This window comes from Calliopsis andreniformis, unplaced genomic scaffold, assembly GCF_051401765.1.
Source record: "Calliopsis andreniformis isolate RMS-2024a unplaced genomic scaffold, iyCalAndr_principal scaffold0022, whole genome shotgun sequence".
NCBI classification, from domain to species: Eukaryota; Metazoa; Arthropoda; class Insecta; order Hymenoptera; family Andrenidae; genus Calliopsis; species Calliopsis andreniformis.
In genome coordinates this window covers 12,370,439-12,395,554 of record NW_027480432.1, presented here as the reverse complement: position 1 = coordinate 12,395,554, position 25,116 = coordinate 12,370,439, and the positions used below count along the sequence as shown (strand labels likewise).

Genomic DNA, 25,116 nt, shown 5'->3' with positions numbered 1-25,116 from the left:
TTTTATTAATTATCTAGATTTACTTCATTTTGCGTACAATGTTTGTCAATGGATTGTATTCGATTACACGATCGTACAGAATAAGACAGTAAGCTGTAAGATTTGCTGGCATATTTTCATCAGAATCAAATTCTATGCGTGCATCCACAGTGGTGTTCTTGATTGAATCATTTTAATATGAACAATCAATCACCACAAGCGGACCATGTTGTAAAAACTCATCAATCGTCAGAAACGCTTGTCTATTGCTACAGCCGTAACATGACTTACAAAAATGTGTAACAACATATAAGTCAATGAAGTCTAAGGAGAAACACAACCTCCAAAAGCAACAGCTTGTGAAGGAATTACATGCTTTAGCTCGAAGAAATTTTCCCCGCAGACGTGTTGTCGTACATGGATATGATGGTTTGTGGCAAGCTGATGTGGTTGAGATGCACCCATACTCGCGATTCAATCAAGGTTACTATTACATACTGTCAGTTATAGATGCATTGAACAAGCATGTATGGGCTGTACCACTCAAAACTAAAAATGGCATCGAAGTAGCCAAAGCATTTGCAAACATAATTCGAGATCGATGTCAAAAAAATTTACAAACCAATCAGGGAAAAGAATTTTACAATGTTGACGTACAGAAATTCTTAAAAAAATATGATATTAATTATTATTCAACATATTCAGTGATGAAGGCCTCCATTGTGGAACGCTTTAATTGTACTTTGAAAAATCATATGTAGAAACTGTTTACACACAATGGAACATATAAATGGATTGATGCATTACCAAGGCTGAATAGAACATGCGAAAACATAGAACTATTGGAATGCGACCATGTAGTGTTACCCTTGCAATTACCGATAAGCTTTTGAAGACAGTATATAGTGATATAAAGATTGCTGCTCCACTGAGATTCAAGGTTGGTGACTCTGCACGTGTGAACAAATACAAAACCTACACAACCGTTTTCGATAAAGGATATACACCAAATTGGACTGCTGAAATATTCAAAATAATTAAAATACAGACAACTAACCCCGTGACTTATCTGCTACAAGATTTGTGTCCAAAACCTATTGCAGGAGAATTGTATGAATATGAATTACAACGCATTACCAATCCCGATGTGTATTTAGTGGAAAAAGCATTGCGTAAGAAGGACGATAAGGTATATGTGAAATAGCTAGAGTTTGATAATTCGCATAACTCTTGGATACATAAAAATAATGTATTGTAAACATAAACAAATGTTTTTTATTACTATGTTAATATAAAAATACAAATAAATTGATTTTATACAATAATTTTCAATTTACCATTTTACAGCTTCTATCCTTTACAATGTTATTTTATAATGCCCTTGTAGCGACCACCAGGTCAGTTTCCTGCGTAGAAAACCGATTCGCCGATGTATACAGACTTATCTCGCTGGGGCAGAACGGCGCCGCGAAAGATATACAAATCAATTAGATGGCCGTCCTGCCTGTACGTGAAAAAGGCAATCGGGCGACGTCGCCAATCACAAAGAGTCAGAAAGCCCTTGAACGTGGAGACGGCAACTCACAACGCTCTTCGAGTCATTAACGGCAAGCACTGCTGTTCTGAATAAACGAAGCATTTTACACCATCTACGCGTGTACCAATTTACTATAACCCAATCACCACAATACCCTCAAGGTAACGTACCATTTGAGTCAGGTACGAGATATGGCTTATCATTATACGGATTGAGAGCAATTTTCAATTTTGTTACTGTACATACCTTATGCAATTTAGACCTTATGCATGAGTGACGACGGGTTATTTCAAGTACATCGCGTAAACAATGCCTGTAGTCATCGAAATTTATCATTTTGGTTACAACATTGTTTTTGACACCTTTCAATTTTTTCACACCTTTTTTATCAGACACTTTCAAAGCATACATCTTTACTCTAAGCCCAATGAATTCAGTCATTATTGCTCCATTGTTTTCATTTTTCATCAAACCATACACATTGTTGACTGGATAATCACAGGCGTCAAATCTATGGATATCACATTTCATCATCTCGTAAACGTCTTCACACTAAATATAATAAATTAAATTGTCGGTGTTTGTATACATAATTTTACAATCTTTTTGATATAATGGATACATGTAATCGTGGTGGAATTCGTACAAACATGTTTTTGATATGTCTAGAATGGCCATACCAACGTAAATTGGTTTGTTGAATTTAACCTTGAGTTTGCGCAATTCAATTGGAACTAAATTTTCCGACAAAATGCTTCTACTATGAAAGTTAGGTTTTGAGATCATCGCCTCTACAGCAAATCTTCCATCCCATTTTGTCGAAAGTTTCACATCAACATGATTTCGAATATTTTCCATTGTTTTACCAAATACTACATTGTTCATTAGTTTATACAAACTTTTTTCAAAATCATTTGATGCATGTATTCGAAATTGAGTATTGAGTTCTACATAACCGCGAAGCCATGGGGATTGATTAAAATGGAGAACGCGGTGTATCTTTGTAATACGAGGAGCATGGTGTATACACTGTTGTGAATAACGTATCGTTCCTTATCGTATAATGTTGCTAGTAACTTACTCTGTTTCTTGCTAGGGGGTTTAGCGCATGTTGGGTAAAATGGTATATCAGCATGATCGTTATGTAAATGTTGTGAATATTCTATAGCAACTTCAAGAATATAACCTACAGGTGAATCAATTGCAATCGAAGATACAGAAACATTTTCAACATTATCGACCCACTGAAATCCTGCATATGGTAATGGTTGACACATTGCCCATCCATATAAATTATTTATATCAAAGTACATGAGGTACGATGATGGTTTCGATGGGTCATAGGATGACATACTTGTTGCTGGCTTGTGCGTATCTCCCGGAACATTGACTCAAACCACCATGTATAGCCTGCTCAATAAACAGAACCTTATTAATGTCAGTGAACAATTTAAAATCAACTTTAGTATGTTTTAACATAGCATTTCATATAAAATTTGGTAATGTGTAATAGTGTGCTGGATCTAGACCATAACTGTTGATACAACATTCACGGAAATTTTCAAAAATATCTGCTAATAATAAAATATCTGTTTTTAAATACAGATCGCTGCATCCACCTAAAGTTTTAATCTCGAAAGAGCGCCATATGTTCTCAGCGTGTGCGTAATCGCTTTCGGATACTATTTCATCAGTCAACGAACTGTAGAAAAATTCACGCGATGGTAAACACGAATCTTCTAGTTTATCCAAGCAATCAATGTATTCATATGGAAAAACACCTTTTCGCGTCAATAAATTAAATTTTGCTTTAGATAACATTCGAAATTTAGAGTATACATTTTTTAACTTTGCTAAGAAAAGATGCTAATTTATCGGGACTAGTATTTAAAAATTTATATGAATCGATAAACTGTAATTTTATATAATTCCGACAACCTGATTCTTCCGTTATATCTTCTACATTTTTTGTAAACGAAATATACTTTTCTTTGGTTATAAGTAGTAAATCAACGTTTCCTTCAAATGCATTAGCTAATTCTATGATAATAAAGTCTGAATTATGTCCAGATAAATTGTGAAAGATTATAGGGATGCAGAATGAATTTTTATAATTTACATTACAGTCTACATGTGCAGGACCTCTACAGCACTCTGTTAAATGACAATGATCTCGCACACGTGTTTCGTCGATATTGAATGATTCCTCACAAATATGACAATGTATTGCATTGTAAAATTCATCCCATTGCTCTTTCGCTGGACTGACCATAGTGATATTATTAGATAATATAGGTTTAAACAGTCTGTGCTAAATTCTGTAATTCCTGAATGAACCAAGAGACGCAATCTGTATCACGACGATATTGATATGATGATAATGATGCATTATATGAACAATGCACATAATATCCAATACTGCATAACTTATGATGTTAATATGCATATGATATTTGCTCATCTTCAACTCTATCCTTAATTTTTTCCAAAACACATTCGAGGTCTGCATAAACTACAAATGGAAGCCAATCTTTCTCACTGGGTAATAGAATGGCACTTTCATTCATATTTCGACTACCATCCAGGTGAGCATCCAACCTGTCACGGGAATTGAAGAAGCGTAAACACTTGTAAAATATACATTTCTAGTTTTTCTTCTATTCTTCATAAAATTAAATCTTAATGTTCTTACATATTTTTATACATACTGATCACAGATGAGCTTTCTTCTTTATGTTTGCTTAGTTATATGCCAACAAGTCGAGACAAATTTTTTATCTATGCAAAGTGTCCTATATCATCATTCTCTACATATAACAAATTCACGTGTCCATCTTTCTTCTGGTCAGTCAAACGTAATGGAACGATAATGTGCTTCAGATCCTTATTTGTTTTCTTCTTCTTGATGTTTTCCTCAATGCTGAATAGATTCACTGAGATATTGTTCATTGTTTCAACTTTCTAATATCATTCATTGATATTGGAAATTCAATATTTTGAAAATTCAGCACTGTTCAATAATGTGGATATGAACTTCTCTGAGGTAAATGCTATTTAGCTGGATGCAAAGCAGCTACCACAGCCCATACGAAACATGCATCATCATTGGATTTTATACAAATCACTGTTTTTTTAATAGTATTTCTCGCGATAGCTTGAAATGACATTCAACATGCATTGGATTATACTTGTTCAAATTCACTATTAGATTCAGTATTCGCGACAATGCCCATCCGCTATCACGTTCCTGAAATTCTTCCAACAATATTATGGTATATTCAACTATGTATCGCTTATACCACTCTTCGAGATCCGATGCACGAAATAATGCAAATTATTAATAATAATAAACTATTAATAACTAAACTAAAATTAATAACAAAAACTATTAATAATAATAATAATTAACTAATAATAATAATAATAATTAACTATTGATAATAACAATAATTAATTAATAATAACAATAATTAATTAATAATAACAATAATTAATTAATAATAACAATAATTAATAATAATAACAATAATTAATTAATAATAACAATAATTAATAATAATAATTAATAATAACAATAATTAATAATAATAATTAATAATATTAATAATAATAATTAATAATATTAATAATAATAATAACTAATAATATTAATAATAATAGTAATTAATAATATTAATAATAATAATTAATAATATTAATAATAATAATAATTAATAATATTAATAATATTAATAATAATAATAATTAATAATATTAATAATAATAGTAATTAATAATATTAATAATAATAATAATTAATAATATTAATAATAATAGTAATTAATAATATTAATAATAATAATAATTAATAATATTAATAATAATAATAATTAATATTAATAATAATTTTTAGTATTTAAGCTTTTCCTTTCACATTTATCACCAGCTACGAATTCTCCATTAAATATTGCATTCACTTTGAGTGTAGTGTGTTTCTCCAATGCATGTCTTACATGTTCAAATACCATACTCTTCGCATCATGAAGGAAATTACGTGGATCGATATAATTTGAATTTATCACAACACCTGTCAATACACGACTTTCGAATGCAGTTTCTATTTCACGCCACAAAACACCATTGTTTGAATGTCTTGCACCTTCATGCACGAAGCGCATACGCGTCGATTGTTTAAAACTTTCGAATTGTGCAATTCGTGCAATCGGAGATTGTTGAGTACCTATTGACAATCGAGGGCGTTTTACTCGGCAATATTGTTTCAATGACTCAAGATACTCGATGCAACGTTCTTCCCATGCAATGTATTCATCCTATCAATTCAAATGCTTTGTTCCCGTAATTGGTGTTCAACAAGTGCGAATTCATCCATGCTTATGATTTTTAATGTATTACATTAAATTTTTAATTCTTCAAAGTAACACAACAGTTTGCACATAAATCTTTTATTCTACTTTATGAATGGTTGCAAATATTATACGATATTCATTCTCCTTGATAATATTCAATATTATATGAGGCGATGCAACTGTTGGCCAATTACATACGCGTTGACTATGCTTCTTTGTATGGTAAATAAGAACAGTGCTTGTTGTATGACAATACATTAGATGTTCTACAACTTCTTTTTTCTCTCCACAAAACCCTCCCTTTAAATTTATAACTTGAGGCCAGACCAAATTCTGTAACGATGGAATCACAATTGTCTTAAAAAACATGGAACACTGTTTAAGAATACCCATTCCTGAGTAAATTTTTTATACTTTGTTCATAGTTTAAACTAATGTCATGTAACAGTCACGTTATATGCTGTTCTTTCTCAAATCATATCGCATGTACAATTTTGATGATTCAAATTATGTTGACATGAAGTCACGTGATATTTTATCACGCACGGATTTTAAATTAAAATCGCTATATCACGTAAGTCAATTATAGCTTTGAGGATACAAATTACACAGAGACTAAATCATCTGATATATTACAAATACATTTTTAGAATTTATTTAAGCAAATGCACTTTTGGAAATTATTTAACAGTTATTGCATGAGTATAAATAGGATGCATACATTTTCTTCATGCATTATGCAATGGTTATATACACAATACAGATGTATGACTAATTAGCTCTGATATTGAATCAGAGATTCATTTATACAATTTGTAAAACATTTTGAAATATATTTTATTGTACGAGTATAAAAACTCAACATACATTTTTTTTCATGTACATATTACACTATGAGATTGCAAATGATATATAGATGCGTTGCTAATCGGTTACGATGAAATATTAGACACCTATTATACAATTTAGCAAAATATATAATTATAATTGATGTAGATCATGGTAATGAATCGTAATGATGGTAGGTGGGGTTATTCTTATTTATGTACTTTTAGAAAGATAGAACCGTTCTCATGACACGTGATGAAAAAAATAAGAGTAGGAAGACCATACATGCCACAACTGATGTGACGAGCCATTCACATGGCTCATAACAACGAAGAAATAGAGGGGAAAAGCATGCATATTCGCAATGGTGGGAAGTCATTTTAGATTAAAAACATTTCTTACAGGGAATTGCATCAATTATTCATTAGTTGCAGTATTAAGATAAAGTTTAATCAGCAAATTTGTATCACAAGTGTTAGTTAATTGTATTTGAAATATTTCATACAAAGGAAATCGTATTAGTTACTGCTAATTGTCTACTAAACTAAGGTTTTTATAAATACAATTGAATCAAAATGAGCTTTCAATATTCTGAAAAAATGGTGAATTTATGTCTTTTGCTCTAATGAATAAACCAATCGACGATGCATTGCACCCTCCTAAGAAAATTAAGTATGGGAAGTAAGTGTTAATCTTAATTTAAATAACAATTTATGCATTTTTGTCAATTTATATGTATTTTATATACGTATATCTTACATGTAAAGTTGATTTACTCTAGTTTTAATTCTACTTTTAAACCACCACGCCCTGTTCGTATTTTGGAGACATCAACATCCTATAAAAATTGGAATCGTAGTTAGATCCATATCAATTGTGGAAATTATTCTTAGTAACAATCGAGGCGTTCAACTTCTACTGTCAACACCAATATGGGATGCACTCATTGAGAAGCGTGCAGAAATTCAAGAACGTGTTCTATCCATGAGTTCACATTCCCCACCAATATAGATTGAAGAATTTATAACAGAATTTACCAGAATTCGTGAGGTTAAACTAGCTAATATCTCCATATATTACACACTGGAAACATTGAATAATTTATTCAATAATGAAAAATGTATTAATCTTATGAGATCACAATTATATGAACATACGCATCGTATTAATGTTCAGTTCGTAAATTTTGTAAATGTTCCAAAACAAAAAGATGTCACACCAAAAACAGACATGTCGTGTATTACGAATATGATACGTAACAGTAAATATCTCGACGATGATTCTCTGATTGATTGTGAACTACTGGTATATGATCTAAATATTCTTGTTTAGGCTGTTAATATTTAATAGTATATAAATTATAAAACATAATATGTAAGATTCTATACTAATTTATACATTATAAATAATATCGAAAACATCTAAATAAAAAAATTGATATTAAATTTTAACTTCATATACTTAATCACCTATCATTCTACCTTTCCATTCCATATTTGCATTTTATCAGTCAATTCGTAATAAATGCGACTAATATATATATAATTTATGTTTGTCAATATATATCATTAAGGTGTATTAGCACAGTGTTGTCAGTATTATTCATCAATATGCATTAGTATAATTATGGTGGATAATGTAGAAGTTTCAAATTATCGACGGTTCGGTTATTAAGATTACCTACTTTACCATCTGTTGGTAAGATTTGGATGAACACCCAGTGGGATGTCCCCTCCCTTTCACCAAATAATGTCAGCCCCTCAGTGACGTCACCTCCAGCAGTCTCCCGTGACAACAGCTCCCGCATACTCTGCTACTTAATGCAATTGGACCCGAGCGAATAAGGAGGATATTTAGCCTAGAGTAGCTCGCTGATGGATGCATATGTAAAATTACCAGTTCGACATTGTCTATCGCCCAGGAAAAAATTAGCAGACGTAGATCATTTAAACAAAAACCCAATTGAATGTTGTGCTGTTAACATCATCGAGACCGAATGGATTAAGGTCGTTTAGTTGAAAGACTCGAATTTAGAAGTTATGTGTAACGTTCTAAAGGTTCAGTGATGTGCAACCAGATACCCAATCATATTTCTATAACTATTTTCTCAAATATTATCTTCTGTAAAACGAACAGAAGTAACAAGTGGGTTGCACCCAAAATGTCCCGATTCCAACTGGTTAGGTATTGCCATGATAAGCAAGGGCATTTTTTAGTGGACAGAACCTTAGAAAACGTGAGAAAACATTATTGGTTTAAGGGGATGCGGAAATTCGTTTCAAAATATTGTTGTGCCAAACAACGCCCATCCGTGTAACATAGTTGCGTCACCCGAGAACGCTCTAGAATGACACGTGTTCCGCTAAGCACGTTCCGCTAATTCAACATGGACATCTTAACGTTGGTGCCAACAGAACCATATATGGTAATGTGCGGCCTCGCCAAAAAACACCGAACAGAACTCGAGGGAGTTGGGAATCGAGGAGTTCGAAGCTAACCACGGCCGAGAACAGGTCGAAGCGATCACTGTAACCTCCCGAACTGTTCAGTACCTTTTGCTCAATAAACGGAGTTTTGTTGAAATCACCCGGTGGATTCTAATCCTTTAACCGCTCACGGACCCAAAGGCCATATCCCATCCCTCGTCCTGCGAAGCCACCACGCGGGGCACAACAATATGTACGGTCATATCTTAGCTGTCTGCACTGTAAAACTCCGGGAAGGTGAAAACCGGGATTGCTCCATCCAATAGAAAAAGTTGCTGAGCCATTCTATATGATACACCTCGACCATGATGGTCCGTTTATTCGTAGACAGAACAAAAGTACCCAATTTCTTACATAGTTAATGGTTTCACGAAATTTTGCATTCCCGAGCTTATCTGGAACACGTCTACAAAGGGTGTATTAAAGGCGTTGGATCAATTGGTGGCAATTTTCAGGGTATTCTTCCCGCCTTATAAGCGACAGAAGCTCGGCTTTTACACCCCACTCGTTTAGTTCCTTTTGCGAGGAACACTGTATAAAACGCATTCTTAATGCCGTGGCAGAGCCACGGGCGAATAACCAGTACGAGCTGATGAGCCGCACCGATGAACTATGAGGTAAATTGGTTAAAAAGATTCATAATGTAATCAGCTGCACCGCTAATGGAACCACCTTCTTATTTGGTTATAAACTGCATACAATGGTGAATGCCTGATTGTTGTTCCAGCTCCAGGATACATTGGATCAGATGGATCTACAAGAAATGCGGGGAGCAGCGGCAGCGAAAGAGGTGGTTTAATGCTCATCGGCATAGACTCCCTCAATATTCAGCAGGGGACGTTATCATGGTAGCAGCCAAATCAGAACCAATCGGTTCGAGCCGAAAGTTGTTAGTCGTAGCGAAAGGAGTATATAGTGTTACAGCGGTGTTATCTAATGCTCGATACGAAATCCATACTTTTAGAACTCGAAGAAAACAAACGCAGCGTCCTGCCAGTGGATAATATGAAGAGATGGGTCACGTTCGACAGTGCTCAACAATACGGGAAAAGTCACCATGGTTCGAAAAAAATGTTCAGTCTAAGTCTGTTTAAAGAACGTAAGATAGGAATCATGCCCGAATGTAATGCCTCCTTGCATTACAATATTCTCTCGATAAATGTGAAAAAGTTCTATGTGTTAAATGTGAAAGCTTTATTTCCACTACTAAGATAATTAACTTTGAAACTACTTTAGCGATTAATGCGGCAGCCGGGGCAGCACAAAGGTCCAACCGCCGAACAATGTAAATAGGGTCTGGGAGCGAATATTCATGTGAGACAATACTAATCAATTACAAAGTTTTTATTTTTGGTTCTTTTTGCACACAAGTTTCGATAACGTATTCCTGATATTTTTCTAATTAAAGTGATATCAAATATTATATAATTCAGATTATATTTACTTATAAAATCATAACCTATTATCTTTTATTATTGATGTTAATAAATTAGAGACACAGAAGTTGTTAATAAAGTTTAAAATAATATTACGTCTGGAACATGTGTAATATGATGTAGATTTCGTGTCTTCTACACGATGAATGTAAATATAAACAGGAAATTTCCAGCTTTCTATCCAATAATCGTGTCGGGAGTTGTGAAATGTGACGCAAACAGAGAGCTCCGTCTTATGTATGAGCTTAATAATACGTATAGACCCCTGTTCTTGAAATATCTATGGAGATACTTTCCATATGCATAGAAAAAATCTTAGAGAACTATCGATCATACATTCTAACAGTTCTTCCATTCAAATCGAACAATCATACATTCAAATCGTGCATTCAAATCTAACTACTCACGTACACATTCCAACAATTTGTACATTCGAAGTCATTCATTCTGTAAATCAATCACCCAAAATTAATTTGGCGGGCGACATCTCGGGCTTGCATTCATTTCCAGATTCCAAAAAAAAAAGGTATCGGGTCCGAGAAACACGTATAATGTTTTTTTGTATTTGCAGACATTTTGTCGGTTTGGACTTTTCGTCCAAAGTTTATTCGTTTGCCTCCGGCGAATTTAGCAATAATATTATTAAATGTTTCGACAGAATTATTGTTCAGAGTGTGCAGTAAACTTTCAGCCTGAACGAAGAGTAGCTGCATCGTCTCCTTAATGTTTTGATAAATACCCGCTTCCTTCAGCTGTGGAACGTAGTTGTCGCAAAAATATGCCAACCTCTGACACCCGTTGTGTTCACCGAAAACATGGCTCGGCACATTTCTCAAATTTACCTTTAAATTTTTTACTTGATCGACGAGACTTATCTTCTCCTTGAATCGGTATTCTGCAGCTTTGTGTATACCCGTGCGCAGGCGGAGGGCATTCTGTTTGACGATGCCTCTTAGTTCCTTGCATCGACCTTCTGCAACGATTTCGTTTATCTTTCTACCGAAATTATGTAAAAGATGATTGGTGCATTCAATTTTCCGTACATGCACCACGTACCCTTTGTAAGGATCATTATCCAATATCTTTTTGTATACACTGCTGTCACCATCGGCAACTAATATTGCATAAATTAGGTCGAGCATTTATACGCTACAGTTGAAGTCTTACACAATAGCAGCATTTTCCATTCCAGTTGAACTCTGATTACGACCCCAATTTTTGAAGCAGCGGTGCTCGCGCGCTTCTTCCTTCTTCTTAGCTGCTCGTTGACAGATCATACAGAATTTATTCTTCACACTGATATACAACACTTTTTTTATATGGTACCCAATGATGGCCCCTACACCAGAAAGAGATTGTGATCACCACCGCGGTATGATCTTTTCATCCAACTGCCATCTGCGACAACTGCGATACAAGGCACATTAGAACACGGGTATACATCGCCTCTTGCTATGGCCAGTTCTCACTCCTCTTTTCCTGCATCTTTCGTTTCTCGTTGTGCAACCAGTTCGAAGGCATCGATTAACTCATCTTGACATTTGTCGTACAGTCTTCTGGACATACGCGATACGTTTATGCCAGACATTATCTCTTCCAGTTGATTATATCCGCCGCCCGTCAGCATTATCACGGAAACAGCGCTGCGATTTATATCCATAGTGGCATCAGTCTTTTGCAAACATAATATGCGCTCTTAATAATTGCACATTTGACACTGTACATTATAGGCTTTCTCTAATCCGTTTTGTTGATGTCCAACTATTTTAAAATGTTCGATGCCACAGCCGATATTTGAATGTTTTCCGAGTTGTATTATTTGGTTGAAAACATATGGAAAGTCGACAAAGTCTATCCCTTGTGACATTGGTTGATCTAACTGTTGTGGTTTTTCTCTGTCTACCAATCAGTTCCACTTGGAATCAATGTCGCTTCGAACATCTTCACTTACTTTTTCATTGTTTTCTCTTGCGGAAATCTCCCAAGGCTCTTCCGGCACTGGTGAAATTCTTTCATTATTCAATTGATCTTGTTGTTCCATATCTTCTATATCTATACCTTCCAAGTCGTCTTTTTCTATGATTTCTTCTATAATTTCGACGTCTTCGGGATTTCCAATGTTTTCTTCATGTCTTGCATGAAAATCAGCCATAGCAGACGTACTTGGGAACATTTCACCGGACGCAACTGCACCAGTACTTGTTTCCATTACGTTACGAGCATCCTGATAGAGTTGTATGTTGCTGGTATCGTCCTGTTGATATTGTCTTATTAGGAGGCAAGCTGCATCCATTAATTGTCGTCTGTACCTAAAACATACAAAATATGCAGTAGAAAAAAGACAGGCATAGTAAAAATCATGTACAATTGAGTAGCTATTTGAAAGAAAGGCCTTTCTCGAGATAAGCCTTTGTTCCGATTATCACACTTTTAGAATCTGAAAATCGTATTATATATGTCCTCAAATTATCAATGTCATACTATGAATCAACTAAAGTACGAAAGTGTTAAACGAAAAAAGAGCCTTTCTCGAGATAGCCAATCAATTTTCCCACTTGTACCATGCAAATTTCATGTAAACAGTCTTTTTATATCTTAAACAGTTTAGGAAATAATGGACTGTTCAGTGTTATGCGGGACACCCTGTATGTATACATGGGTGGTAACGAGCTAGGCTACGAGCGAGCAATGCGATGCGCAACGCGAGCCCAACATGACCGATTGTTACTCGAAATTGTGGCAGCTAATCGACGGTATTGAGATATTTCAATTCCCCATGCGTGTCTTTTTTTTTTAACTCTCCACCACCCCCCTGCATCATTCAATCCCGCGACACGGCGATTTGCCACTCTTCGTGAGTTTGAAGGCGGACATCGTACCGCTACCGGGGCATCATATCCGACCAAGGTCCGAGTTAGGTTCCTCCGTCGGGTCCAGGGAAAGACATCGCGGACTCTTCTCTACCCCCCTTAACCCAAACCTAACCCAGACCTAATCCCAATAGACACCCACGTCCGACAAAAAGGTTCTAAACGGAACACAATTAAATACACAAAATACAAAGAGAAAAACAACAACACGTTATCTTCCAGGTACGTCCGTTACGTACTCCTTTTACCCCGGGTCAGCCCGTTCCCTTTTTTCCTTTTTACCGAGCAACCGTACTAACAAAGGGCGTTGGCACTTTTACCTATTCTGAACCGTATGGCTAACTGTATGGTAATCTATCCCAATATTCTTATGTAATGTTTTTATCCAGGGTCTTAATTTTGGAATCAGTCTATGAGTCCATCTTCCTTTTTTGGATTGATTCCAACTCACCTGCCACTTCTCTGCAGTTTTTTCTTTATATTGATCCATGATAGCCTTAATTTTGGCCTTCATCGTACTATTTTCTTTAGAAGTAACGGAGGAGCCCCTTTTTCCTTTCTTTACTTCCGTAATTTGTTTATACTGTGTTTCCCTTTCTTCACATTTGGGGGAGGGATACCGGTTATTACGCACAGTATATCGAGTGACACCGTATGATAAGCCGACGCCACCCTACCAAGCCCAATACGTTGGGTTCTTTCTATCATAGCCTTAATGGTACCGTCATGCCTGTGGTCTGCCTGTATAAGGGCCCCATATAGCACAATTGCCTCCAGAATATTGTAATACAACCGTCTAGTGGCCATTTTCGGCCCTCTTACGTTGGCCATTAGACGGCTCAAAACGGCAACGGTCTTGACCGCCTTATTTGAAACATAGACAATATGTAGCCTAAACGTCCTGGCTAAAACGTCTATTGATCAATAATGGTACCCAAATATCTAGCTTCTTTTGATGACGCGACTGAAAGCTCTCCAATCTCGAAACGAAAACTTCGAGGGACTCTTATCGAGTTTAAAAAGACTATTTCTGTCTTTTCCTTTGCCAGTGAGAGCCCCTTGGACACGAGCCAAGTCTTGATCTTCTTCACCGTTCTCTCCAGTCTGAAGGCAAGTCTCTCCAGCTTAGTGTCACTAATAAGAAGGGCAATATCATCGGCGTACCCGACGATATCCCCATTGTCTGGTTCAATAATGTTTAATAGTCCGTCGTACAGAAGGAGCCATAGGAGAGGTCTCAGGACCGAGCCCTGTGGCAACCCCCTTTCTATCTTCTTCTCATGCCATTTACAATCCGCTACATATTTTATTTTCCAGTCTGTAAAATAGCTTTTTATCAAGTTGTACAGGTACCTGGGGAATACGCGTCTCTCAGTTTCTTCAAGGATGTCGGCCCATCTCAAGTAATTGAAAGCATTACTCACATCTAAGGCCACTAGGATAACATTTTCGCTTTAATGACGTAATTTCAGTGTATTCCTTTACCTTATATAGTGCGTCAATTATGCTGTACCCCTTCCTGAAACTGAACTGTTTCTTAGAAAAACCTTCGGGCCCCAGGAAATTCAGTAGGCGTTCTCTAATTATGTACTCAAAAAGCTTTGAGCCCGCATCAATGATACATAACGGTCTATAGGCGTCTGGTCTTCCAGGGTCTTTACCCGGCTTAGGGATCAGGATCATTCTATTTGTTTTCCATTCAAGAGGGAAAACAGAGGTTTCAATAGAGCCGTTGAGGAAGGCAATCATGTTGCCCGATTTGTAATTTGTAAGGCCCTTTATAATCGCAGGGGGAATGTCATCCTGACCTGCAGCTTTATTTATTAGTAACTTATTTGCGGCCCTACTGAGCTCTTCCTTAGTGACCCATCGTGTCCGAGGACCCTCTGTCCATGCGAGGGCTTCAATGATTCCTGCGCGTCTTCATTGTCCAACGCGGAGTCATCATTGGAGAATAATTTTTCTATGACCTTTAGGGTCATTTCACGTGATAAATTTATTGGGGGTGCTCTAGGTTTTACTGTCCTTATGACCATCTTATAGGGGGTACCTCAGCGATCGTCATCTAGAGTTCTCACTTTTCCCAGGACTCTCTTTTGCTAAAAAAAATTGCCTGTTTTAAATTTTTATGGGCATTTTTATAGTCTTGTCCTAGCGTTTCACTGTTACTTTCGTTTCTTTTTCGAGTTCTCAGATATAACCGTCAGACTTTACCGTAGGGCCGCTAATGGCCCTGCCGAATTCTTCCATTTCTTCCATTTCTGTGCGATCCAGGAGGGCATATTCTGGGAGGTGTCGAGTGTATTTGTCAAAGGCCTCCTTCATTTTATCCGGGTCGAGAGTTTTAACTCTCCATTTGGCCGCAGACACTATGGCGGATACAGACCTTTTCTCCTCGCAAGCATAGAGACTATACCGATGGTCTGACCCTGTGTAAGTCTGAAGGACTCTACTCTCGCGTAATTCACGATAAGTGACTTCGTCGCAGAAAGCGAAATCGATCTTCGACGAGCTTCTGTCCTTAACAAACGTTGGTCTGTTTTTTGAAAAAATGGGTACAGTAACCATTTCGGCGATAGTCTCCATTAGTTTGACTCCTCTGAAGTTGCAGGTCTTGAACCCCCATGCAGTAGAGGACGAATTAAAATCACCAATGAAAATGATTCTCCACTGTATATTATTTCTGAGGTCTTGCATTTCCCTCAGATAATTTTCAAATTCAGCTCCGCTTATATTTGGGGGTATGTAGTACGAGATTATGGTGAGATCTGTATCCGTATATCTGTATCTGTATATGTATCCGTTTACACCAGTGGCCCATATAGCGGTTTTATTTTCCGCGTCCATTCTCCATTCGCCTGGGTTATAAAGTGGCTCCGCTATAGCCACAATATCGACCTTCAACTCCTCTGCCGTTCTGCTTAAAAGGCTGTGAGCTAAACGGCAGTGGTCCAAGTTTATCTGAAGCAACTTTAGCGTTTTGAAGGCTGCATCAGGTTTTATTACCGCCTTATATTTATGACAACCCATGGATCCTGCTACGTGGCCCAGCCTGGTTTCAGGGAGACCCATCTTCATGCACAGAATGCATTTAGCCGGTGCGGTACATGCCATGATATTATGGTCGGAACCTCCACATTTACGGTAAATTTCTCTCCCGTTTATGTTTTCTTTACACTGGTGTGCCTTGTGTCCGAAATCATGACACCTGTAACACCTTTTAACAGATGGGAGAAGTCTCACTTTCATCACGACATATCTTATTCTGACTCTGTCCCCATCAGTAATCTCTGTGGCACATCTCATCGGGATCTTGATAATGGCGGTTCTCGTCCCCGCCATTGTAGTCCGGATATTCTTAATTATGGCAACAGAATGGTCACGTATATTATACTTTTTACATAGATCCTTTAGTATGACTTCATCGACTGAAATGGGATCCAGATCCCTGACTTCGATTGAGATTTTAGGCTGGAGTGTTTTAATGGCCTCCTTACTTCCGGTTACCTCCATTATGAGCTTTTTAATCTGCTCCGTATCAGCCTCTTTAATGACCTCGGTAAGGAACCCCCGGACCTCCTAACTGTTTTAATATTTTCGAGCTTCTGTGAAGCCGCGCCGGCTATCTGTTTAAAAACTTCAGCATAGGTCTTGCCTTCTGTATTTCTTCCTCTGAAAAAATGTTGAAAAAACAAATTGTTTATAAAAATTTAATTTTCCTTCCGTTTTTCCAAAATTTTTTTAAAGCCATCTTATAGGTCTTGAAAAACAGTAAAACTTTTGTATGCGACATTTTTTTATAGCGCTTATACTTTGTGAGTTATAAGCACTGAAATGAAAAGGGCGACTTGGATTAAAGGGGTAGTTTCTCCCTTAAAGGTGCGTATGGGCAGCTACTTTGTACGGCAAAATTCTTAGGTAGGACCATAGAATAATTGTACAAAGTTTCATTAAAATCGACGATTAACACTCACCGAACTTGCCTTATTAAACGAATAAGATCTTCTTGATAAAGAAGTGAAACTTCGGCCACTACGGCGTTTCTGAGGTCTCAATGTTTAGTTGCTCACGCGTGGCTATAGTGTACAGACTTGAACGTAGTTACAGTAAATTGAGAGATCAGCTTCAGATTGTGGAGCTATGGTATAGAGTAGTGCTGTCAGGGAAGTCTCTACAGCGTAGCGAATTTTCAACATCCAAGAGTAGGGCAATCGGAAACATACGTACATATTTTATACAAAACTTAACATTATCCAATATTTCTATGGAATATATATAAATATTTTACACAAATCTTGGATAATATTAAGTTTTGTACAAAATATGTACATATTTTAAAGAAGTCGATATATATGTTTATTCTTCACTTCATTTTGACTTCTCATTTTATTCTTTATTATGTTTGCAAAATGTCACATAGATAAGATTACATGGTTATCGATACATAACACAAAGTGGCGTCGCATCATCATAATGCGTTGCCAAGTGACGTGACCCTTCCAGTCCCTATTCCCCCACTACAATTTAACCCTACTCTGGGATGATAAAAATTCGCTACGCTGTAGAAACCAACGTTACCATCTGTTAGTCGCGCCAGTCCCCTTACCTTTCCGTCCCTCACCAGGCTGTGCTGCGAAGCTTGCTCCACTCTTCCTACTGACGCTGACGCGTACCACGTGGGGAATGCTAGCGGGTGTTCCAAAAGAACTGTATACTTATGCTACCTGATTTGTTTGGAAAGGTAGATTATTAGATGTTGTTCACTACGAAATTTAAATGACACGCTATTGTAAAGAAATAAATTTAGACGGGTGTTGTTAAATAAATACAAAAGAAGCACAAACTAAGCTTTGAAAAATGTATTTTATTGTGTTATTACAATATTCATTCATGTATAAATACATACATATATACAAACAAACAAACAGTATACGACTTACTCTATATATATAAATATAAAATGTAGACATTTCTAATTATTATCACTATCGCTTTCACTAGTTTCATCCTGTACAATACGACCTCTCAATTCTTGTACATTACTTCTTTTTCATACATACTTTTATTAAAATGTTTTAAAAAGTCATCACTTATAACATAATTATAACATTCTCTCGCCGTGTTTTGGAATTCTAACTTAAGTCGTGCTAATACGGTAACCATTTGTGGTGGGAATCTATTACAATCTGGCATTTTTATTTCCAAAACGAAAGAGAAAAATCTTTCAATTTCGGCGTTAGAATATGATAGCGATAAACATACTAATGCTAAAATAGATATATTCTGAAATGGCCTCTTGACATCAGGCTCCTGCATATTATTAATGTTTTGCCAACATTTAATTACTGATAATCCTAACAAGCGCTCTTTTACATTGTCTTCACGAACAGTTAAAAGACCTAAGGAATACCATTCGTCATTGCATATTGTTACATCGAATTTCGTATCGAATTTTTCTAAAATAAAATTCACTTGGTTTGGATTCCTCATGTGAGGATCGGGAGTCCTATTTTCAATAGCAGAGTTTTATACGCAGCATTATAATTAACATCATTTTATTTTGTAAAATTGTACTAATATACAGTATTTTTATTAATCATGTATAAGCAATACATAAATATTATAACTGTACTGAGTACAAGTAAAACAGAAGTATACTAATCTTTAAAAATGCGATATATATTTTGTGGACTCTCGAAAGAGTTTGGTGTTGCAATGCATTATATTTGAAATATTTACAGAAATTTTAAGAAAATATAAGTTTCAAACAAGATAAAACCATCTTTGAATCAAGTTGAAGGATTTAAAAATGGATAAAGATATATATAAGTTAATAGAGAGACATGAAATAGACAAAATTATTGGCGCGAAGCCAAAAAGGTTAACTGAACACAGTATTACAGAGGACAGTATTATAATTGCGGAAAATTTCCTGGTAATTGTTTAGAATAACGTCCTCCTCACCGATTTTTTTTCAAATTTTACTATATCATGTGTTTTAATATGGGAATTAATAATCGGGAAGAAATAATTGTCGGTTTCTTTTCGTTTTCGAGATACAAATTTTTATATGTTCGAAAGTAATGGTCGCGGACCCGACGATATTAGTCGTACGTACTGGAAAAACGGTATTGTACGCATGCGCGTTGCAGTATTACGCGTAAGGGGGCATGCGTACAAGACGCGCATGCGTATTACTAAAGTTTTGAATTTCTACATTGTTACTGAGCGAAGTTGACAATATTGCTCACAATAGAAGCACCCAATTTGTCTTTATGTGCCATCGAAGAAATAACTCATGACCACTTATTAATAGATTTTTTAATCAGTCATGGGACTTTGGCTCAGAGATGCACAAAACGTAGCTTGGAAATACATTTAAATAAAAACACACTTATATTTTCGTACTGGAAAACATCATAGATAAAAACTGCACACAAAAAGCGACAAAAAATTAAATGTGATTTTCGGCAAAGTGCTCGAAAGGGTACATGGTTTGAATTATCAAGTTTAAGTGTGCTAACAATATGTCAATTCGCGGTATACTTTCTGTTAATGAAGCCACCGCGGCAGGAATTTTTAAAAACTGAATTAAAATTGTCAGTTGCGACCATAGTAGATTGGTCAAGTTTCTGTCGCGAAGTAAGTGTTTTTATAAATTTTCAATTATACGACTAGGCGTAATAGTTGAAATTGATGAAGCAAAAATTGGCAATCGCAAATATAATCGAGGGCGAATTATTACAGGAAATTGGATTTTCGGAGGAATTGTACGCGAATCCAAAAAATGTTTCTTGATTCCGGTTCCAAATCGTAATCAGAAAACATTACTAAATATCATAAAACAGTGGATTCTCTTAGTTGCCCAAGGTTACAAACATTTCATGGCTAACCATAGTTTAAATTTTCTAGATTCGGAAACAGGTATACTTTCTGTGTAGAATCATCAAATTAACTAATTATTCAATGAATCACAAACATCGTATAAAAAACAGTGTACTTAGGTGCTCATACACAAAACATTGAGCGATTATAGCGAGATGTACACGAAGCAGTGTTCCTTGCTGTGGATCACGAGAAGCGCACATGAACGGACATTTAGCAGAGTTTATGTTCAAGCGCATTTTTGTGCATAAACAAAGAATATCTGCTTTTTTTAAATGTGTAGCTTCGCTATACCCGCCTTATAAAGAATCCGACATCTGACATGAATTATTTCCATAAAACGGCCCTTTTCAGGGCCACCACATCTGGACGTAGAGTAACACTGATTGTTAACAACTAAATACTGTTGAAAAACATGAACTAAACGGGCACCTCGATAACAGACGTACAGAATTAGCAGGGGTGTGGGGGCGCAGTCCCCACGCACACCGGGGGCCAGGGGCAGGGGCAAAGTAAGAGTTCAACTTTGAAAATACTGTTTATGCTCGGTGGTCTGCTATGGAAAAGGGGGACGTTATATTTTTTGCGCCACGAAAAAGCGACTGATTTAAGTACATGTACTGAAAGTATACCACATGACTTAATTCTCCGTGACGATATTTTCAAAGTTGAACTCCTACTTTCCATTGGAAATTCGGCACACACATTAAATTTCTGCGTTACGACAGACATGATGCAAAGCATCAGCAGAAATGAAAGTGTGTCCAACATACACAATGATTTGTTGCACAAATGCAACATGTTTTGGAAGGCAGCAATAAGGCCGAAATATGCCGAAGTAATAGATCAATTAATTGATCATACATTAAAACGACCCGGCGAAACATGCTGGAATTCCTTATATGATTCTCTAAAACAGATTTTACAAAGGTCTCCTCTTTGTAAGTGATCAAAATATATATCGCCTACAGTTTTACCTTTATCCTCCACAATTAATAATCGACATATATTGCAATTTAATTTTTTAGCAACAGAATGGGACTCATACCCGGATATGTAAATTTTAATGGAATCATCAACAACACAAATATGCAGAATCAAGGATTCCCAAAAAACCAGTTACATCAATGGAAAGATCATGAAAATCGTTACTGTTATCATTCGAAATTTATTTTTGATTTCAGTAAAAGAAAACGAACTTGCCGATTTTGTAAATATACGTTTCAATCTGATATTTTTTCTGCATGAATTACTTCAGTATATGATATATGATAATTACAACCAGATAAAAGTCTATAATTTCCAAATCGTTTCTCTAATTTTTCAGTTGTAAATTTTCCAGCTAGAAAATATGATATATCAAAATTTTGAAAACAGTACTCTGTAAGTTGTAAAAGAACTGTAGTACTTTGATGCAGAGCTTTGAATGTGTTGAGAAGAAAAAGAAGTATAATTCAAACATTCCGCCACTCTGCCATGAAGATGGCGCAGGATGAGCACGGCGGAAGTAGCGTGTGCAGCGTGCGCGAATGAAGGAAGGTGCTGTACGGTCTCGAGCCCGAGTACGACGTTTTTGTGTATGAGTGAATGTAAAAGAATAAATTATATTCTTTCGTTCAGTAAGTGGTGTAAGTTTAATACAACAACAGAATGTATTTAATGTTAAGTAGCCATTTGTCTCTAAATTTTGCCAAGAATTTAACCATATTAGAAATTTCTTTAAAAATTCACATGTAAAATCATTGACATTCAAAATCGGTTTACAAAATTTATTTCTTTTCCTGTTACTTTCCAAACTACTTGTATTGTTCACGATGTCCCACCAATTATTTGATCTGTTACTATTTCAAGATTTTTGGTGTAAGTGAATTCAATTAATTCTGTAATAATATATGCCTTATTGAGTTCTTCGAGAGACTTCTCAAGATGTTTTTTAATAAGACATACATCAGTGTTAAAATTTGCATCATGTAATATTTTATATCTATTTAATAAATTCTCAAGCTGAGACCACCTAGACAATTCCTTGTCAATAGGTAGTACCCACTTTAAATCATTAAATGACACTTCATTATCTTTTTGAAAAATTTGTAATTTCATGTTGTCAGTAATCACAATCTGTGTAGTTAGTACCAAAAAATCAGAATCGTCATTATATACAAGTATGAAAAAATAAATTCTTGAGTTTGTTATTTTAATACTCCGACAGTGTGAAATTACAAGCTTTTCTGTATAATTATTTATTAAATCTGAGAAGTTACTAATCAAATCTGGATTAGTAAATTCTTGGACTAAATATTCATTCCTTTGAATGATTTCTTGTTCACGCTCTGCAAGATCTTTTCTTGGTGGTAGCACGCATTTTGTTAAGTAAGGTAAATTGGCGAAAATAGATGGTACATAAAGTTTTTATGCTGGCTATATCTGTACTCTCATCTATTAGTATTGAAAACAATTTTTTCTTGAACAGTTTCGTTGTCCTTTCAACAATTGTTTTACTAAGGACATTCTTTACTAATGCAGTGATTTTAGACTGCTTGAAATTCATTTTCTTCAGAGTTGGGGCAATTACAGTCATAGTGTGCGGCCTGAACCATAGGAACGTAATATTCGTAAGAATAAAAGCTAATACCACTACCTGAAAGTTCGCCAGAAGTGTTTTCTTCTTCTTCTTGTATTTCAACTGCAGCCATACGGGCACAGTGAGTTTGACTGTGACTGTGTTGTGCAAGCTCCTGTCTGTTAGCTTGCATTGTTCTGTTGCATAGAACACATATAGCTTTATTTGGCCTTCCTTTGCATTTGACCAATCACAGCATAAAGGAAGGATTCGACAGTCACTTATTGCGAAATATCTTTTTATACTTTCTTCTTAGAGCTGATGGATGCATACTGCTACTGCTAGTATTGGTATCCGTATCTGTTTCTGTATTTGTTAATAAAATTTAGATTACTAGGCCATTTATAAAATATATTTAAAAATAAATGCCTGCAAAAATATTAAGTAAACATATATATTACCTTTGCAAAATACAATATTCATTGCCTCTGTGGAAACACTGGCACTAGGGTTTTGGATGGATTCAGTCATGATGTTACCTATTTTTAAATCAATATTTTATTACAATACGTACAATAAGCATAATATATGTAAGGGTCATTCCACGCGAAATCAGGCACGTTTCGGAGCAAGTTCTTGTAATTTGCTCCAATTTGAATATGTTGTAGTCTTTAACGATATTTAAACGTACCCCAAAGGATTTTTCAAAATTTTGAAAATTGTCGATTTTACAGCTGTTTGAAGTTAAGTGCTACTTTTTTTTTTTTAAATTATAGCTATTGAACTAGTAAGCGGATGGAGATGTGCTTTACGGTGCGTCTAGAGAAAACATTGATGTTTGCAAAAAAAATTGTTTTTTAATCATCTTTTTTGCAATTATTTTAAACAAATGTAGGTTTCTAAGATGATGCGCGATTTTAAAAATCTGAAAAAAAGGAGAATATAGTTTGATCCTTCCCCTTGATGGATAAACTTTCAAAAAGATGGACATTTTAAAATTGGCCCTGTGAAAATTCTAGAAAGTTGACGCTGCGTCGAGTCGCACTGCCATGGCGGGCGCGTCGTCGCTGGCGTCCTAGTCGACTCCAGCGGGCGAACGTGCGTTATTTGCGATCAAGGCGGCTTCACCCAATATTATTCTACACTATGTCCGAGCATTTGCGAGGTTTAATGCAATCAATAAATATTGGTAACTCACTCTTCGTCTTATTGTTGAAAACATAAATATAATCTCTTATTTCCTAGCTTTTATTTCGAAGATTTTGGTATTAATGAAGAATGGCACCTTTTTGCAACTTCACATGGCAAAAATGAATGTGAACTTTTCAATAAGTATCATTGACAAAGAGTGAGTTATCAATATTTGTCGCCTTGATCGCAAATAACGCACGTTCGCCCGCTGGAGTCTACTAGGACGCCAGCGACGACGCGGCCGCCATGGCAGTGCGACTCGACGCAGCGTCAACTTTCTACAATTTTCACAGGGCCAATTTTAAAATGTCCATCTTTTTGAAAGTTTATCCATCAAGGGGAAGGATCAAACTATATTCTCCTTTTTTTCAGATTTTTAAAATCGCGCATCATCTTAGAAACCTGCATTTGTTTAAAATAATTGCAAAAAAGATGATTAAAAAACAATTTTTTTTTAATGAAATAATTTTTTTTACAAACTTCAATGTTTTCTCTATAAGCACCGTAAAGCTCATCTCCATCGGCTTACTAGTTCAATAGCTATAATTTAAAAAAAAAAGTAGCACTTAACTTCAAACAGCTGTAAAATCGACAATTTTCAAAATTTTGAAAAATCCTTTGGGGTACGTTTAAATATCGTTAAAGACTACAACATGTTCCAATTTGAGCAAATTACAAGAACTTGCTCCGAAACGTGCCCGATTTCGCGTGGAATGACCCGTAAGCCATAATTAAACTACAGATATTTATTTATCTAATATTAAATATATATATTACCTGCTTCTTCAATAATTTTGAAGAATCCGTAATGTAAAACCAACACTGTACTGTTTAAGAAACGTCTGTAAACTGCTGTAGGTTCTTTCCGACGCGACGCGATTCAGGAACTTAGAGTTCTCTTTATTGCGTCTGCACGTTACGTTACGCTCTTCCAACTGAACGAGAGTAGCGTCCGGTCGGCGTGCCGTAAATACTTCGGGGCAAAATCCCCTAGCGCA

The 25,116-nt window shown here is 35.7% G+C and overlaps 1 protein-coding gene and 1 long non-coding RNA gene across 2 annotated transcripts; one reads left to right on the top strand and one right to left on the bottom strand.

Annotated features, from left to right (window-relative positions):
- The first annotated feature begins 296 nt into the window (after positions 1-296).
- Positions 297-1,470, top strand: LOC143186696 (uncharacterized). Its single transcript, XM_076390406.1, has 3 exons — positions 297-632; positions 800-1,168; positions 1,327-1,470. The coding sequence occupies exons 1-3, from the start codon at positions 297-299 to the stop codon at positions 1,468-1,470; spliced, it is 849 nt and encodes a 282-aa protein (XP_076246521.1).
- A 16,856-nt stretch (positions 1,471-18,326) lies between these two features.
- LOC143187097 (uncharacterized) lies at positions 18,327-25,116 on the bottom strand. Its single transcript, XR_013003147.1, has 3 exons — positions 24,896-25,116; positions 23,389-23,466; positions 18,327-23,293 (listed from the first exon to the last, which is right to left on the bottom strand). It is a non-coding gene; the product is annotated as an uncharacterized LOC143187097 (long non-coding RNA).

What these genes read in the sequence shown, in the direction of transcription:
- LOC143186696 (XM_076390406.1), top strand. Translation starts at nt 297, where the DNA reads ATGAAGTCTAAGGAGAAACACAACCTCCAAAAGCAACAGCTTGTGAAG. An exon ending in AAGAATTTTACAATGTTGAC is followed by an intron (nt 633 to 799) that starts GTACAGAAATTC and finishes AAGGCTGAATAG; the next exon opens with AACATGCGAAAACATAGAAC. An exon ending in TGCGTAAGAAGGACGATAAG is followed by an intron (nt 1,169 to 1,326) that starts GTATATGTGAAA and finishes ACCATTTTACAG; the next exon opens with CTTCTATCCTTTACAATGTT.